This window comes from Halyomorpha halys, unplaced genomic scaffold (assembly GCF_000696795.3).
Source record: "Halyomorpha halys isolate HHAL.00 unplaced genomic scaffold, Hhal_1.1 Scaffold1046.1, whole genome shotgun sequence".
NCBI lineage: Eukaryota > Metazoa > Arthropoda > Insecta > Hemiptera > Pentatomidae > Halyomorpha > Halyomorpha halys.
The window spans coordinates 90675-106770 of record NW_027111920.1 but is presented as its reverse complement, the minus strand read 5'-3'; the positions used below and the strand labels follow the sequence as shown (position 1 = coordinate 106770).

At 32.5% G+C, this 16096-nt stretch overlaps 1 protein-coding gene across 1 annotated transcript in view; it reads right to left on the bottom strand.

Moving 5' to 3' along the window:
• LOC106688054 (uncharacterized) overlaps positions 1-15205 on the bottom strand; it is a gene marked incomplete at its 5' end in the record, with an annotated part of 46784 nt that extends 31579 nt beyond the window's left edge. The window contains 1 exon segment of the mRNA XM_014432328.3: positions 14778-15205. Within this exon segment, the coding sequence (XP_014287814.1) occupies positions 14778-15182 (405 nt within the window).
• Between the last annotated feature and the right edge of the window lie 891 nt (positions 15206-16096).

The following is a 16096-nucleotide window of genomic DNA, read 5'->3' as shown; positions in this document are numbered from 1 at the left end:
GGCAGAATAGCCTGCAAAAGAAACTTTAAATTAATGTGAGGAAGAAATTATATTGAAGATGTCCTTGAGGATGGCTAGAATGGCCGAAACGTTGGACTGGTGAAAAATAAAAGTGTTGAGACAAAAATTTTTGATTTATTTAATAAATAATTACCTTGTCTCAAGAAATTGAAATAATATAATCAAATTATTTATGTCTAGTATTCCGCAGTACAGTTTTTCGGATATCTGTATCTCCGGAAACAAATAAGGCGTACGTTTGTGTATTGAAATCTACATTCCCTTAGAAGTTGATATGTTTTTTAAAAATGGGATAGGGAGATAAGAAATAAATCCAATGTACAAAAGTATTTTCGGTACTCGTCAGTTAACAGATTCGGTCCTTACCGTATCGAGTCACTAAGATTCTTCAAAGAGAGTTAGGAAGAGATAAGAAGCTGAGTGCTGGCACACTGACCCTATCTACCATCTTCAGCGTCCCTCTCTATCCTTCATCTAATGGCTAACCATCTTCAGGAGTGGTTGGAACACATCTTAAAATAAGTTGCTAAGAAAAAAGTGTCTTCGTAAGCTAAAATTTTTAAGTTATAATATTCCTGGATCCCCAGGCCTCTTAGAAAATATACAAAGGAAACTTAATATGTTATTATTATTATTATTCTATGGGCATCAGACCAGGGAGGCTTAAGTTCTCGCGCGATGTATTTCGCAATATTAGGATATAATATTCCCCAGTATTAGGAAATCCATATCGCGCGTTTCTTGACGTGGTTTTTTCGCAAGGTGGGTTCGTCACTCCTATGCCTATTTTTTGTGAGTGCCACCCATTGGCTAACGGGCCTCACAAATGCCTGGGGGAGGTTGTCAGTGAGCTTTGCATTATTTTGTGCTTGAAAAAGGCCGGTTGGGCCGGGAAGCGATCTGACAACCTGCGGATTGGTAGTCTGGCGTGTTACCACGCTGCTACCGCTGCCCCAGCATTTTCCTTCTATGATTCCCCAGTTAGGAACCATAAAAGGTAAAATAAATCTATACGGGATGTTAAAATTGATAATATTTTCATTTTCTACATGTACTAAAGCATATAAAGGTGCCTTTATACATAACAAATCAGAAAAGTTAAAATAAATCGATAATTGATCTTAAAATCGATAGCATTTTCATTTTCTATATCTACTAAAGCATATAAAGGTACCTTTATACATAAGAAATCATAAAAGGTAAAATAAATCGATACGGGTTCTTAAAATCGATAACATTTTCATTTTCTGCATCTTCAAAAACCTATAACAGGACTCTAATACGTTAGAAATCAGAGAAGTTAAATACCGAAACTTAATAGTTCGGTGAAGTTCTAGAATCCATCCCATCAAAATCTCCAGGAAGCGAAGGTCCTGTAACACTTATGGATTATTTGCTTAAAGGAGACTTAAGAGAGTTAAATTGAGCTATAAAAAAAACCTGAAATTGGGAAACAGCGAGAATCCCTGAATCTTAAACCAAAATAATACAATTTTTTTGTTCTATCTTTGCCAATAAGTAAGATACAGTACTCTAATTACTATGTGCTAAATACGATTCCGGTCTTAACACATTACATGATACCGGTCTTAACACATGATACATTTCTAACAATCCTTAAAGTGTTACTAAGCAGATAATTAACTGATATAAACCAATAAACATGCAAATAACGAAATTTTATGTATTTTTATTTTTTTACTTTTTCGCCTATAAATTGTAAGCGAATCCTTCTGGTGGGGTTTAAAGGGTTTAAGGGTTTAAATTCTTCTGTGTTGTAACTACAGACGGTCTTGGCTGCTGCCATTGTTTTATTTTTTTTAGAATTCCAAAACATTAAAATAAAAAATAAATAAAATTTATGTTAATGGGGAGGAAGGATACAGTATGGAATTCATAACAACTTAAGGCGTATATAATGTGATTTAAATAATTTCAAATAAAAAGAAAATATAGAAAAATAGATATAAATTATAAATAAAGCACATAGGACCATATACATGAAGAGACTTTACACTCATGCATGCCAATGTTGCTTCTACTGACAAAATTAACTGTTCTAATATCTGCTCTTACGAAATAGTTGACAGTACCTATCGTAGCAGTAAAGTTATAATTACTTCCAAGTAGTAGATGTACAAATACGTATATCTAAGTGGTATTAGAGAGAAATGCTTTACTTTACAAGCAATGCTCTTCAAATATATTAGATTGCTACAAGCCACATTCTAATTAATCTATCAATCAATCTACTACTTGACAGTGAACTATCGCAACTTATCTATCTTATCATTGTAATGACAGGGGAGAAAACATTGTTCTAATATATTGTTATGTTCTGGTTATTTGTCGACTTGAATTTCATGAATTTTTCCAATCTAACGTGTTTAACCTTATCAATGGTAATGGTAATTGAGTGATGATCTTAACGTTAATTTTTCCAACTGACGCAATCAGGTAAACTTTACTGTCCCTGTATAGACAAGGCACTGCCGCTCTCTCTGAGGCACTAGTAGTTCAAGAGCCGGGAAGAAAAAAAGGCAGTTATCTCACCACAATTTTTGATTACTTTAATGAAAACTATGTATAATCACTAGTCAAAACTGATGAGTCTGCCAAGTATAGGTAGGGGGGATTAAAAATGGCGGCTGTTTTAAAACGTTAAATAATTAATTTTTTACTCGGACCTCTATATCTTTATAACTAACAACAACACTAGAAAATATGAGAGAACATCATTTAAAGTAGAGTAAATTTTCTAAAACGTAAGCCCTAATACAGCTATTTACGCTCAATAGTTCTCGAGATGTAGCTAAAAATGTTGTATGGAACGTACGTAAAGATTATTAGTGAACTTATTTTGAGAAATCTATATCTCAGGAACTATGTGACGTACAGATGTCTATTAGCAATCAAATTAAAGCTAGTTTAATGTACTATAAAGTAGTTTATGACCTTTACCTCCGTAGGAATAGTAGTTTTCACGATATTTGGTAAAATATATTGATTTATATTTGTTCGGACAATAAGTTTGATGTGTGAAAAACTTTAATTCAGAAACCTTCGGACGTACAGATGTCTGTCTGCACTCAAATTAAAGCTAATTAAATTTACTATAAAGTAGTTAATAATATTTATCTTCGTAGGTGGAGTAGTTTTTAGGATATTTGACAAAATAAACTCGCAAAATGCTATTTTCTAGTTGTTCGTATTAAATGTTGGATTTTTGAAAAATATATCTCTAAGCCCATTAGATGCACATATGTCTGCCAGCACTCAAAATAAAGGAAATTTAACTTACTATAAATTAGTTTAGGACTCTTATCCTCGTTAGGGTAGTAGTTTTTATGATGATTGGAAAATAAATTTGGCAAATGAAAATTTGACCGAACTATAAATCAATTTATTTTAGCATATTTCATGAAAACTACTGCTCCTACGTAAATAAACGTGATAAACTACTTTATAGGCTATAAAACTAGCTTTAATTTGAGTGCTAATATACATGTGTACGTCAAACAGTTTCTGAGATATAGATTTTTCAAAATAAATCCACTAACCACTGATATTTCAGTACGTTCCATACATCATTTTTATGAAATGTTGTTTTTTAAAAAGCTATATCTCAAGAACTATTAAACGTAAATAATTCTATTAGGTCTTACATTTGAGAAAATTTACTCTAACTTAATGATGTTCTCTCAGATTTCCTAGTGTTGTTGGTAGTTTTAAGGATATAGAGTTCCGAGTAAAAAATTAATTATTTTTAACGTTTTTAAACAGCCGCCATTTTTTACTTCCCCTATCTATACTTGGCAGACCCATCAATTTTGACTATTAATTATACATAGTTTTCATTAAAGTAATCAAAAATTGCGGTGAAATAACTGCCTTTTTTCTCCTCTTGGGCTCTTGTACTACAGTGTAGGCAGTACAGCGTAGCAGAGAACTGTCGCAGTGTAAAAGAGCCTTACGGTAATAAAATACTTAATACCAATTAATAGTGAAATGTCACTGTATAACAGTATCACATTACTAAACCTCCGAGTTACATTACTAAACCTCCGAGTTACATTACTCCTCCTTACTAAGCGCTGATGAACTGTGAAAGTGGTGTGGCTGACTTATCTTTAATGGTTTGAAGCACTTGTCTAATGTTCGTTTCTGAAGACCCAAATAAAAAGATAACTTCATAGTTAATAAAACCTTATTATATTTATTTTCAGGAATCGATTATTCTTTATTCTTTTAAAATTTGAACTACGTTTCGGGCTATTCTGCCCATTATTAACTTGTGGATATGTGTCATTTTAAATTAAAAATCATTTTTATATATATTCCTAAATGAATACAAGTCATAATTTTTCTTTGATTATTGATTTTTTCAATATTTGCCTTGTAAAATGCACTTCCCTTCTTTTGTCCACTCACTTATCCAAATATGATTTGATAAATAAGCACCTAAATTCGGATAAGTAAGTAAACAAAAGTCCATTTGATAAGTCAAACATTGTTTGAAAACAGCAATATTGAAAATTTTTATTTATTTATCTATTTATTTATTGACATTTACAACTGTATATAAAATACAACAAGCAAATTTGCTTTATTAAAGCTCAACTCCAGATAGGCCTTATAACAGTCATGTAGATCAGTCTTTTGTAATGTATTGAAAGTTTAGACTGTTTGTCTAGTAAATATTATAATACTCTGATAGTTTTTAAATAATAAATTAGCAGAAGTGAATTTATTGTTTTCTGATAAATTAATCCTTAATATAATATAAATACTAAAATGAATTTTCTGTTAACAAAAATTATTTTGCTAATTTTACAAATTTCGGAAAAGATTTAAATATAAAATTTAGAAAACTATTCAAAATGGACCACCGTTGATAGTATGTTTACCTGCCAAACCTTTCCCTCCGGTTTCCTAAAATATTCCCTTTCGCATTCGACCCAGATGACTCTCTTTTGGCACCTTCTCTTCCAGGAACTACCGGAATGGCTGGAGTCCAGTCACTCTCAGGGAACCGGAACAAGTCCAACACTTTCTATGTATGTCATTAGACGCACGAAGACGCACACATATGAGCGTGCCGCGCAGTGAATTCGCACCTGTTTTCATCTTCATAGACCCAATTACAAATAATTAGTTTTTTTTTTAAACAACTTTCTAGTTATGCCGAATAAATAAATAAAAATATATGTTTCTGTGCGTGGAAACTTATGCTAAATTATGAATGAAGGGACTGTTTCATTCAATATTGTGATAGTTGAATATTCTCACTATTCAACTCCACTAATGATTGTTTTTATACTCCGAAACAAAACATTATTTCTCTCATGTTAAACTTAATTGCTAATAAGACTAATATAGACTGGCGAAAATTAGCTATAGTTGTAACTAATAGTTAAAGTTGCCATGGATACGATTGTCCTTATTCATGAATGAACCATTGATAAATAAATATCGTATCTATCACAATTTTAGCTATTAGTTTCAACTATAGATAATTTTAGCCCATCTCTGATTTTAATAACAATTATTTCTGGAATTTTAATTTTTCTTTACATTAAACATCGTAGCTACCTAAAATTTAACTTAACGTTTATTTTAATATTCCAAAATTATGGATATTTAATCGCCGGTTAAGCGGAAAATTGGGTTAATCTGGAGAGTACTAAATTGACAAAATATGATTAACAATTGAATAGAACAACAGTTTTTAAGTGAGATAGTAAAAATTATACCAAAGTTTAAAAATATTAGGAAATATGAATATGGAAATAGGAAAAACTGGATATTTAATCAACTAGTTACACTATCCATACACTTATAAAGTAGTTTATATAGAAAGAATTTAAAATATAAGTAATATATTTTAATCATATTTATTTATAGATATTTAAGAAATTAGTAAGAGAAGTTAATAAGATGTTGTTTCCAACCGTGGTGGCACTATATCATTGAGACTTGTTAACAGTGCATTGTGTATTGACAGTGCACTGACAGTAACAGTAAACTTAAACTCAGTTCAACGTGATGAACAAATGATAAAAAATTGATGTACTGGAAGATTATTGATTGACCGTGTGTATAGATGAATGAAATATGGTCCGGGTGCGGTAAAAAAAAACTCAAATAATAGATAATTATACTATTTTGTTGAGCCAACGTTTCGCCCCACGTTGCAGGGCTTCGTCAGGGCTAAAAAAGATACAAACAATATAGTTACAAAAAGGAAAAAAAAAAAAAAAGAAAAAACATAAGTGTAAAATAACAGGGGTATAAAATGAAAAGTAAGATATAATAAGAAAAATTAAAGGTTGTAAAGAGTAAATGAAAAGGGTAATAGTAACAGATATATAAGAGAAGAAAGTACAAATAAAGAGAAGAAAAAAAAAAATACAAATCAAATGATGAGACAGAATGCATGAAATTCTCACCTTTTCTTTTTTAATTAAAATAATATAAAAAAAATAATATAATAATATAATTAAAATATTTTTATATTCACTATCCTTCCTGTTTCATTTATATTCATGTATCTATCTTTTAATTTATATTCATGTGTTACCTTCTTAAGTGTACTTATATTAATTACTTTATTATTAATTTTCTACTATATTTTACACTTTTCTGTATCCCCGCTCATTTGGTATAATTTTTGTTTCTTAATCACTTACACTCATTGTATCCCATTATTTTATACTTTACATTTCCTTAGTTTTTCTATCTGTTTTTTTTTTGTTTTTTTCTATCCACTAAAGACATCCATTTCATTCATAAAAAATTGATGATTGAATATTGCAAAGAGCAACTAACACTGTAGACAAGTAACAACCAGAAAAAATAAACTCGCAAGTTAAATATAACGTTGGTATTAAGGTATGACAGCTCACTGTCATGTCGTCTATACATAGAACAGTTCTATTAAATTGTTATTTATATTTTGTCATTGATAAAGTTTCTTATGTTTTTGCTTTCACTTACCAATATATAATATACAACTCCATATTTAAATGATAATTTTGATCTGGTATGAGGTCGATTTTCCGGTGTAGAGCGGAATTAATTTTGTTTAAAACCAAGGATCACTATCATGCATAACTGCCCGGTTTGTAACTCGTAAGAAAAGAAAAATAGCATTCACTCCTTGACAACCTGTCACAAGAATAATTTTGTTTTATGGTTTTATTTATTGTTATTTACAACTGTATAAAAATATATACAACAAGTAAATTTGCTGTAGGTGACAAAGTGACATGATACAAACGTGTGGAGAATTTACCCATTGATAGAACTCCAATAACATTTCTAGAGGAGATCTCGAGGCCATCTTCTTTTCAGACGCCTAGGAGGATTATTAGGTAATGAAGGAGAAGCCAGATTAGAAACCAGAGGATTTGGGTGGTTGGGAAGTTTATCAAGGAAGGATTGGTATCTGGTTCGGGCTAGATCGGTTACATAAGGAACCTTTAGGTCTTTATGGATGGTTTTATTAGTATCAAAATAAGAAGAATTGAGGATTTTACGAAGGATTTTGGATTGTAAGGATTGGATACGAGAGGAATTCTAAGGTTTAGTGGAGCCCCAAAGCTCAACTCCGTATGTCCAGACGGGCCTTATAATAGTCATGTAGTTTATTTTTAGTCTTGTATGAGGATTCCATGTCAGTCATTTGTCCAGATGTAGTCCTAATTAACGGATTTGCTCAACAGGAATAAGTGGGGTATTATTAAAGGATACTGTTGGGCAGGAGGTCATGGGTTAACGACGAAGCACAAGAATAATAAAATTATATTAAAATTTTGGGCGGAGGACCTGCTCTCCAGAACAATTACTCAGTTTATTAAAAGGCTCTAATTGGAGAGCTCTTAGCAACTATGTACGGCGGGCTACACTGGAAAGAGCCCATGTTGATTAACACTTTATTGACCAATGCTATATCTCAGTTTCTTACAAGTATTATATTATTGTTTTGTTTTTTTAACAAAAATACTACATTATTTTTTTTTTTTTAATTACTGACTTGTTAAAAGGATTGTTTTTCAATATTTTTCCATTGTCTTAGTGTTCTTAATTATTTAAATATTTTTTGTATTTGTTATAAAAAAAACAACACATTTAATCTATTCATTCATACATAACATATAATGAGAGGAAGTATTACTGTATATGAAACATTTCAAATTCGAGATTTTGACGGAAATATTCGTTTTCAGAGTCCAAATAACCAAATTTTGCAAAATGTCTATATATATATATAAATATATGTGAAACCGAAGCTCAAAAAATATAAGTCGTAAAAAGCTGAAATTACATATTTAAGGTGGGTATACGACTGGGATGTGACAGTAACGTTTTCGATAACATCGACTGACCAAGTGCCACTTTATTGAATCGATTTTTCACACTTTTTCGATTTTCTGAAAAATGGCAGTAACAATTTCGATTAAACTCGGCATGTTAATGTATAACTTAAATGGTCTTTAATAACAGCTAGCGCAATTCTAATTAAAAGTCTAACAGGGCTCAAATCACTCCTTGAAAATTTACAAAGACACCCCATTTCACAGTTCTTTTCTAAATAAAAACAATGTTGGGGTCCTGCAGGATCCCCCATTCGCTATTTATGGGTTTCAACGGAACTATTAAGTAAAAATTTCCTAAAAGTAACTACCTAATGCGTGAATCATAATTACCAGAGGGCGCTTGTAGAAACCGAAAATGTAACTTGAGAGAGAGAGGAGAAAACAGGAATGGGTTCCTGTGGGGTCGGTTATAAGAAATATGCGAGCAGCCTCTGAAGTAAAGAATGAATGTTTGGGTAATATATAACACCTTTATACAGCATATTTATATCGTTATACAGCATACTGTTAAAATGTACAATAGTACAGCAAAGGCAGCATTAGACACACTTAACAAAATGGTTAGCGAATGTGCTAGAGACAAACCAGACCGTCATTGCTGCAGTAAACGCATTTGTTTTGTGGGAAAATATTCATCCTAAATGGAAACGAGAGTATTTAAAATTATGACATAAATAAATGATATTAAATAATTTTTTTTCTGTTGTCTCTAAGTACAATATTAGTAGAACCAGCCATAATGAGAAGATCCATCATGGAACAATCCATTAATATTATATCTAAACAGTCAGTCCAAAGAGAGTCTATAAATTATAAAGAATATCTTGGAAACCATTGAGGGTAAGAAATGTGCTGGTGAAAGATTGATGGGAAGAAGCAGAAGACTAAGAACCATATAACAAGAAAGTAATAATAAATTTCGTTTTTCTTTTTTCTAAATATTTTTAAAACCACTTCTTATACCAATAACAAGATGGAATATTGATACTAAAATTAATAAAATAAGTAAGAAGTACGAAAATTCTATTGGGGTCCTAAAATTGGGGATCCCCGCAGCATGGATTCATTCAAAGTATTGTCAATATCGATTCTGTAACAATTTAGCTTTGAGTATATGTTTAAGAGCAGAATATAAATTTTTGTAAAGTGTTTTATTTCTAAATTTCCGTAAACTCTAAACTCTAGTAAAAGACAAATGTTAAAATGTAGCAAAAATATTTCTTATTTATTTATGTTTATAATTGATTTGCACCTGTAAATCTAGTTTACGACCAGAAAATGAGCTGTACTATTCAGGCATAGCACATCTGGACAAACGACTGACATGGTCTCCTCATACAAGACTGAAAAGACAGGAGACTGCTCGTCGATTTCGACTATTACAACATTTACTAGACAAACGGTCTAAACTGCCAATCCATTACAAAAGACTGATTTACATGACTATAATAAGGCTTATCTGGACATACGGAGTTGAGCTTTGGGGCTCCACTAAACCATCAAATTCCTCTTGAATCCAATTCTTACAGTCGTTTGTCACAAATCAAGTCATCCATCAGGACCTCAATGTCTCATATGTCGACGATTTGGCCAGAACCAGATACCAATTCTTCCAAGATATACTCCCCAACCACCCAAATTCACTTGTTTCTAACCTAGCTTCTCCTTCATTACCTAATAATCCTCCTAGGCGTCTGAAAAGAAGATGGCCTCGAGATCTTCTCCTCTAGAAATATTATTGGAGTTCTATCAGTGGGTAGATTCTCCACATGTTTGTATCATGTCACTATGTCACCTGCAGAAAATTTACTTGTTGTATATATTTTAATACAGTTGTAAATAACAATAAATAAATTATTAAAAAAAAAAATTCATTCAGGCATGACATGAGGAGACAGCACCCAGTGGTGTATCTTCCTGACGTAATAAGTAAATTATTTGATTACACTAGGAGGTCCCGCATCCAACTCCTCTGCAGTCTACGCCTAGTTACGTCAGAGATATCATGTGTAGCCATCTGTCGTATATTTACTGAAATTTCCATATAGTGTGTTGTGAACCGTTAAACAAATTATCAAAAGTAATTTTTGAAAACTATTGAAATTGGAGTTAAACAATTTGCAAGCTGAACTTAGGCTAAAGCCCAACACGTTTCCTCTTTCAGTCTCATATTAAGAGGTACATTTATCTTAACAGGAACATTCAATTTCAGCTCCGCAACATTAAATTTAATATCACTTCCTCACTTGCTTATTTTATCCTATCATTGCCTCTTTTTGTTAAACAGAGTCATACAGAGACTTATGTATTATGCCGTGTGGCATACGATAGAATGCGTTTTACGCATCCATGATAATTCCCCGGTATAGAGTTTACTTACCATACCTAACTGTTCTTGATGATTTGCATACCTTCAAGTAGCAAGGTGTCTTACGGGAATGGACATATGTGGCTGAGAAGGAAATGATATGGCCTAGACCATTTATGTTATATTAATGTATGTATGTTAATGTGGTACTTGCAGTTCCCGGGACGTAGTTTTATGTCAGCTGTACTTTTACTTTGATATATCTGACAAACTTTCTCTCTCTTAAAAAGATTTTTTTACTTTCCTTACCACTAAGGAAAAGTAGGTATTTTAGTTGGGCAAATTTTCGTTATCCGGTTTTCCAAACATCAGAATAAAACGTAAACGTTTCAGAGCCCTTAAAGACGTATATATATTTTGTTTATTTATTTTTTTTAAAGGGTTTTGGCCCTCAATGCCTTTGTACTAAATTAGAAAATAACTTGCCTGAGAACTTCATTTTCCCCATTTTGATTATTGAAAATATATTTTTTGAGTAAAGGTAGGATCTTTTAAAAAATTATGCTTATCTGTTCTTCTAATTTTAATATATTTTTTATTGATTGGTAAATATTACAATCTGCTACAAACTTAGGCAATAAGGAATAGTGATAAATTCATACCAAAATTTAAAATAAATAATAATAATAAAATATAAAAAAAGTATATGTTAATAAATAAAATCTCTATATCTGTATAAACAGAAAGATTAAGGAAATGAACATAATCATACTTTGTGGTTGAAGAAGTAAGAATAAACAATAAATAAGTAAAATTTTGAACTAATATAACAATAAAATAAATAATTAAATAAAAACATTATCACATTTTCACTATTATGTACAATATTCACACCCTCGACCTGAGGATTCCCGAGCCCACTCCATCCCCCACGCATGAGGGGCCCTCTCACCCCTTATCTGTTCTCATTATTTATGTAGAGAGGTCCGCTACAGTCCTGAAAACTTCTATTTCCACGATTTTGGAACATTTGAACGTTTCCAATATACTTTTCGTTCGATTTAATACAATACAAAAAAATTACATCACCAAAATCACTCATTATTATTTCATAACCCAGTTGCCCCCAAACATAATTTACCATTTTCGTATCTTATTGTTGTAATGTTCTCACTTGTTTTTTGTATCTTTTTAGCCCTTATGAAGCCTTGCAAAGTGGGGCGAAACGTCGGACATAATTGAAAACCATTTTACTCATTTTTGACCGCAACCCTGACCATCTTCTTCATATTTTAAGTTATATGGTCAACCATTTATATATAAAATTCTTAAAAAATAGTTTATCATAATTCAACTTTCGTTCAACAATGTTTATGAGAAATTCAATAATTTAATTACCTAGACATATAATGTCTTCAGAAATATATATTTGAGCTATGTTAAATAAAAACTAAACTGCTAAAGTTAATTAACAAGACTTTAAAAAAATGTATTTATACCAAATTGATAGAATTTTAAAATATTTCACCTGTTAACTAGGTTTAATTATTGAATTCAAAGATAAGGGAAATTCTTTAATTAATTAACACATAGAGATCACTAATATTCATCTGTTGGCAGTTCTGAAGCAATGCAAACTGAACACAAACATGTGGATGCAGCACAAGTGCTCTTTGATTTGTGCCCGAAAACCGACACAGAGGATCGGCCGCATGCCAATTTTTTGGCATTGTTAGCAAACGTGTGGCAGCACCTTTAAATTATGACAATGATACTAAATTGCCCTAATATAGAAGGCAGTGCGGTTGAGTGTCGTGTAACTATGCGGTTGGTTGCACAGAACTGTGGCCACTTACTACAATAATTAGATGTGATTGCAGAGGCTAGCTGTGATGTAGTTATGGTACACCTTAATCTAGCTAGCTTTATATTAGTCTTTGAAACTAACCTTTTCGTTTATTCTTATAGCTAACGAATAAACTAAATAAACAACAAAGACGTGGCATATCTTAACACGATGGTTTATATTTATAATCACACAAATACAAGTGATCGACTTATTTTTAATTTTTTATATACGGAAATCTAAAACTGGATCTAACAGGCACCCTTGAAAGCTGAATCGAGAGATTTGAACAGAAAGTTCTCCGTACAATACTGGAGCGATCCGGGATCAGGCCTTAACACTTGGAGGAGAAGAACTAACATTGAACTGCTTGCAGAGACTGCTCAATCAATACCTTACGATATAAAGGCAAGGAGATTAACGCGACGCGTGGCTCGAAGCAATTCATCATCTACACAATGAATGCCAGTATAGTAGGCAAGAGACAAGATGGGAGCCAAAAACCAGATGGATAGGCAGAATCAACAAAGATACGAAAGAGATGGAAAGCAGAAGCCCAAGACGGGCAGCCAAAGATCTACAAGTTCTGTAGAACCAACCGGAAAAAAAAAATTCAAGTTTAGGTAAAAACGCTCCCTACTTTGTCACAAATAAAATCATCCACAAAGACCTCAATGTTCCATTTGTAACCGATCTAGCCCGAACCAGATATCAATCCTTCCATTTCAAATTCCCTAACCACTCAAACCCATTAGTTTCTAATCTTCCTTCCTCTTTTATTCCGGACAATTCTCCGAGGTGTCTGAAAAGAAGAGGCCTCGAGACCTTATATTGTAAAATTGTTTTTAGAGTGGATTGGGTAGTTTCTCTATATGCTTGTACCATACCATTATGATTTCCTCAAATTTACTTGATGTATTTATGTACAGTTGTAAATATCAGTAAATAAATTAAAAAAAAAAAAAGTTTAGGTAAATGTTTTTACATGTAATTTCAGTTTGTAACTAAGAAACAGGTATTTATAATTAATAGTTAAGAGAACAGAGTGTATTCCAAATTTTATTCCATGAAACTTCAAAAGAGCTAGGAAGTGCTAACATCTATGGGTAAGTCAGCTACTTAGTATGGATCCCGAAACCCAGGAAGACAAAGTCCAGGGAGAGCTAATTAAGGTGAGGGGGTGAAGAGAAGAAGTAGTAAGACGGTTTGTTTTATAATATATTCACCTTTAAAGGTTGCTTACGAACATTATCATAAATTATTTAGGCTATGATAAATTAATATGTGTTTCGATATTACTTTATTAATAAAATCTAAATATAAACACCCATATTAAGTGTTGTTTCAAAGTGTTCAAGCTCGGTCAACAATGGTCGAACGACATAGGGATTTGTGTTGTCACTCTCCGGATATACACCTATGACTTTTTTTTTTTCTTTGGACTTCCATTATTCAAAATGTCTATCCAGTCAAGGTCAAATAGCTTCTTGTTTACGAGAGAGAAGAATCAGAACTTGTAAATTAATTACATAATGCCTACAATGGTAATTACTTTGACCAACATTTTATGATTACTGTTTAAATTTCATTAATGAAGTACAATAGTTGAAAAGCATATTCATTTATTTATTATAGCCTAAATAATTAGTTATAATGAAAATCATTATAAGTGATCTCCGAGATAGGTGTTGTAACCTATAACTAGTCTCAGAAAATCGGACTGCCTTAGCATGGAAACGACCCTTTATATAACCAACTGCATATCGGTCTTTACAATTACAGGAGAGATGTGGGATCAAAGCCTTAACACATAGAAGAGAAGTAACAGTGAACTGCTCGCAGTCTATATCTCGTGATATGAAGGAGGTTTAGATGGGTGGGGCATGTGGCTCCAAGGAATCCATCAGGACACATCTACACAACAATGAATGCCAGTATAGATAGCAATAGACCATGTGGGAGACCAAAAACCAGATGGATAACCATAATTGACAAAGATGCGAAAAAGCTGCATGCAGCAAACTGGAAACAGCTCAAGACTGGAAATAGGAAGAATAACAGGTTAGTAATGATGATCTTTAACATCCTTGTTAAGCATTGGGGAAGGTCAGGAAGAGTGAATGCTAATGTCTTAACTTGCTATTGTATAACCGTTTCTTATTTAAACATTTATTTTTAAAGCCCCTTGAAATTAGTTTATTTTCTAATAATTTTACTGTCTTACCTTGGTCGGTACCGGGACGTTGTACACCCTACTGTCAGCTGGTTCTGGTTCCTGGTACTCTATCCCCCAGGACGACAACTCGTTTCCTGCCTGCTCGCTGCGGTGGATAATCTCGGCGCCAGGGGGCGGGTGAGCGTAGTACTCCGGATGAGACGGATAGTAGACGGGAGGTGGGTGATGGTGATGATGCGCTACCTGATGGTGGTGGTGGAGATGGTACTTGCTGTGGTGGTGGTGGTAGAAGGCGCAGAGCTTGAAGAGGTGGGCCAAGGCAGGGAACAGGAAGAGGAGGACTTTGAGGAGTATCTTCTTGGCAGTGCTCACACCGACTACCAGAGGGAGCAGGAACATGAGTTTCACCTTGATCAGCTTGATGATGAGCATCGCCGCCATGAAGGAAGTCATCAGCTTCTTCTTGAAGTACTTTTCTGAAACAGATAAGAAGAAGGGTCAACATTATAGTTCTCTGAAGGTATTTGAAAATTATTCTTAATTAAAAAATCGCTGAGTCCTTATAAAATTATGAGTTATATTGTATAACAGAGCGTTTGAGAGAAAATTTGAAAAAAATTTTATTTCTCTCCATATTTACTGAAAGACAAAACAAATGAAATAAATTTACAAAAAAGCTTGAGGTAACCGATTAGTTAAAGAAAATTTTTAAAGCCTTGAATTTGTATTAAAATAGAAGTAATAAAACACTTCAGTCCTGGCAGTATCCGTTGTTAAAAGTTATTGCCCTGTTTATGCAATTGAACAATAGATTATAATAATGAGTAGATTGTTGACCGCGGATTATATATTTGAGGAGAAGATGATTAAGAGTACCGTGAGTGGAGAGCACAAAGAAGTAAAAAAGTATTTATTAGTGCCGACGTTTCGGCCAGAATTTCAGGTCATCGGGGCTAAGAAAAAATACAACATAACCATCAGGAATTACAGAATGATTAGAAACTAAGAAAACAACTAACATTAAATTATAGTGTTGAAATACACGTATATTACTACACTACACTACAACCCAGGGGTTCACTACTTTGGAAGGAAGTACTGTTAATAGACCAACAGTTGTGCAAGGAGGTGGTTTGGTCAGAATCACGCTAAAGAGTGTATGAGATAAGTAATTATAAAATAAAGTAAGAGGAAAGAATAAATAATAAAATACGTAAAGTAAATCTAAAAACAGAAGGAAGATAGTCCGAGACCGGTCAAAGAAAAACTCAAATAGCCCAAGTATTATAGTATAGTATTTTAAGTATAGTAATATTTTTAGTATAGTAGTATAGTATTTTTAATATAATAATATTTTTAGTTTAGTA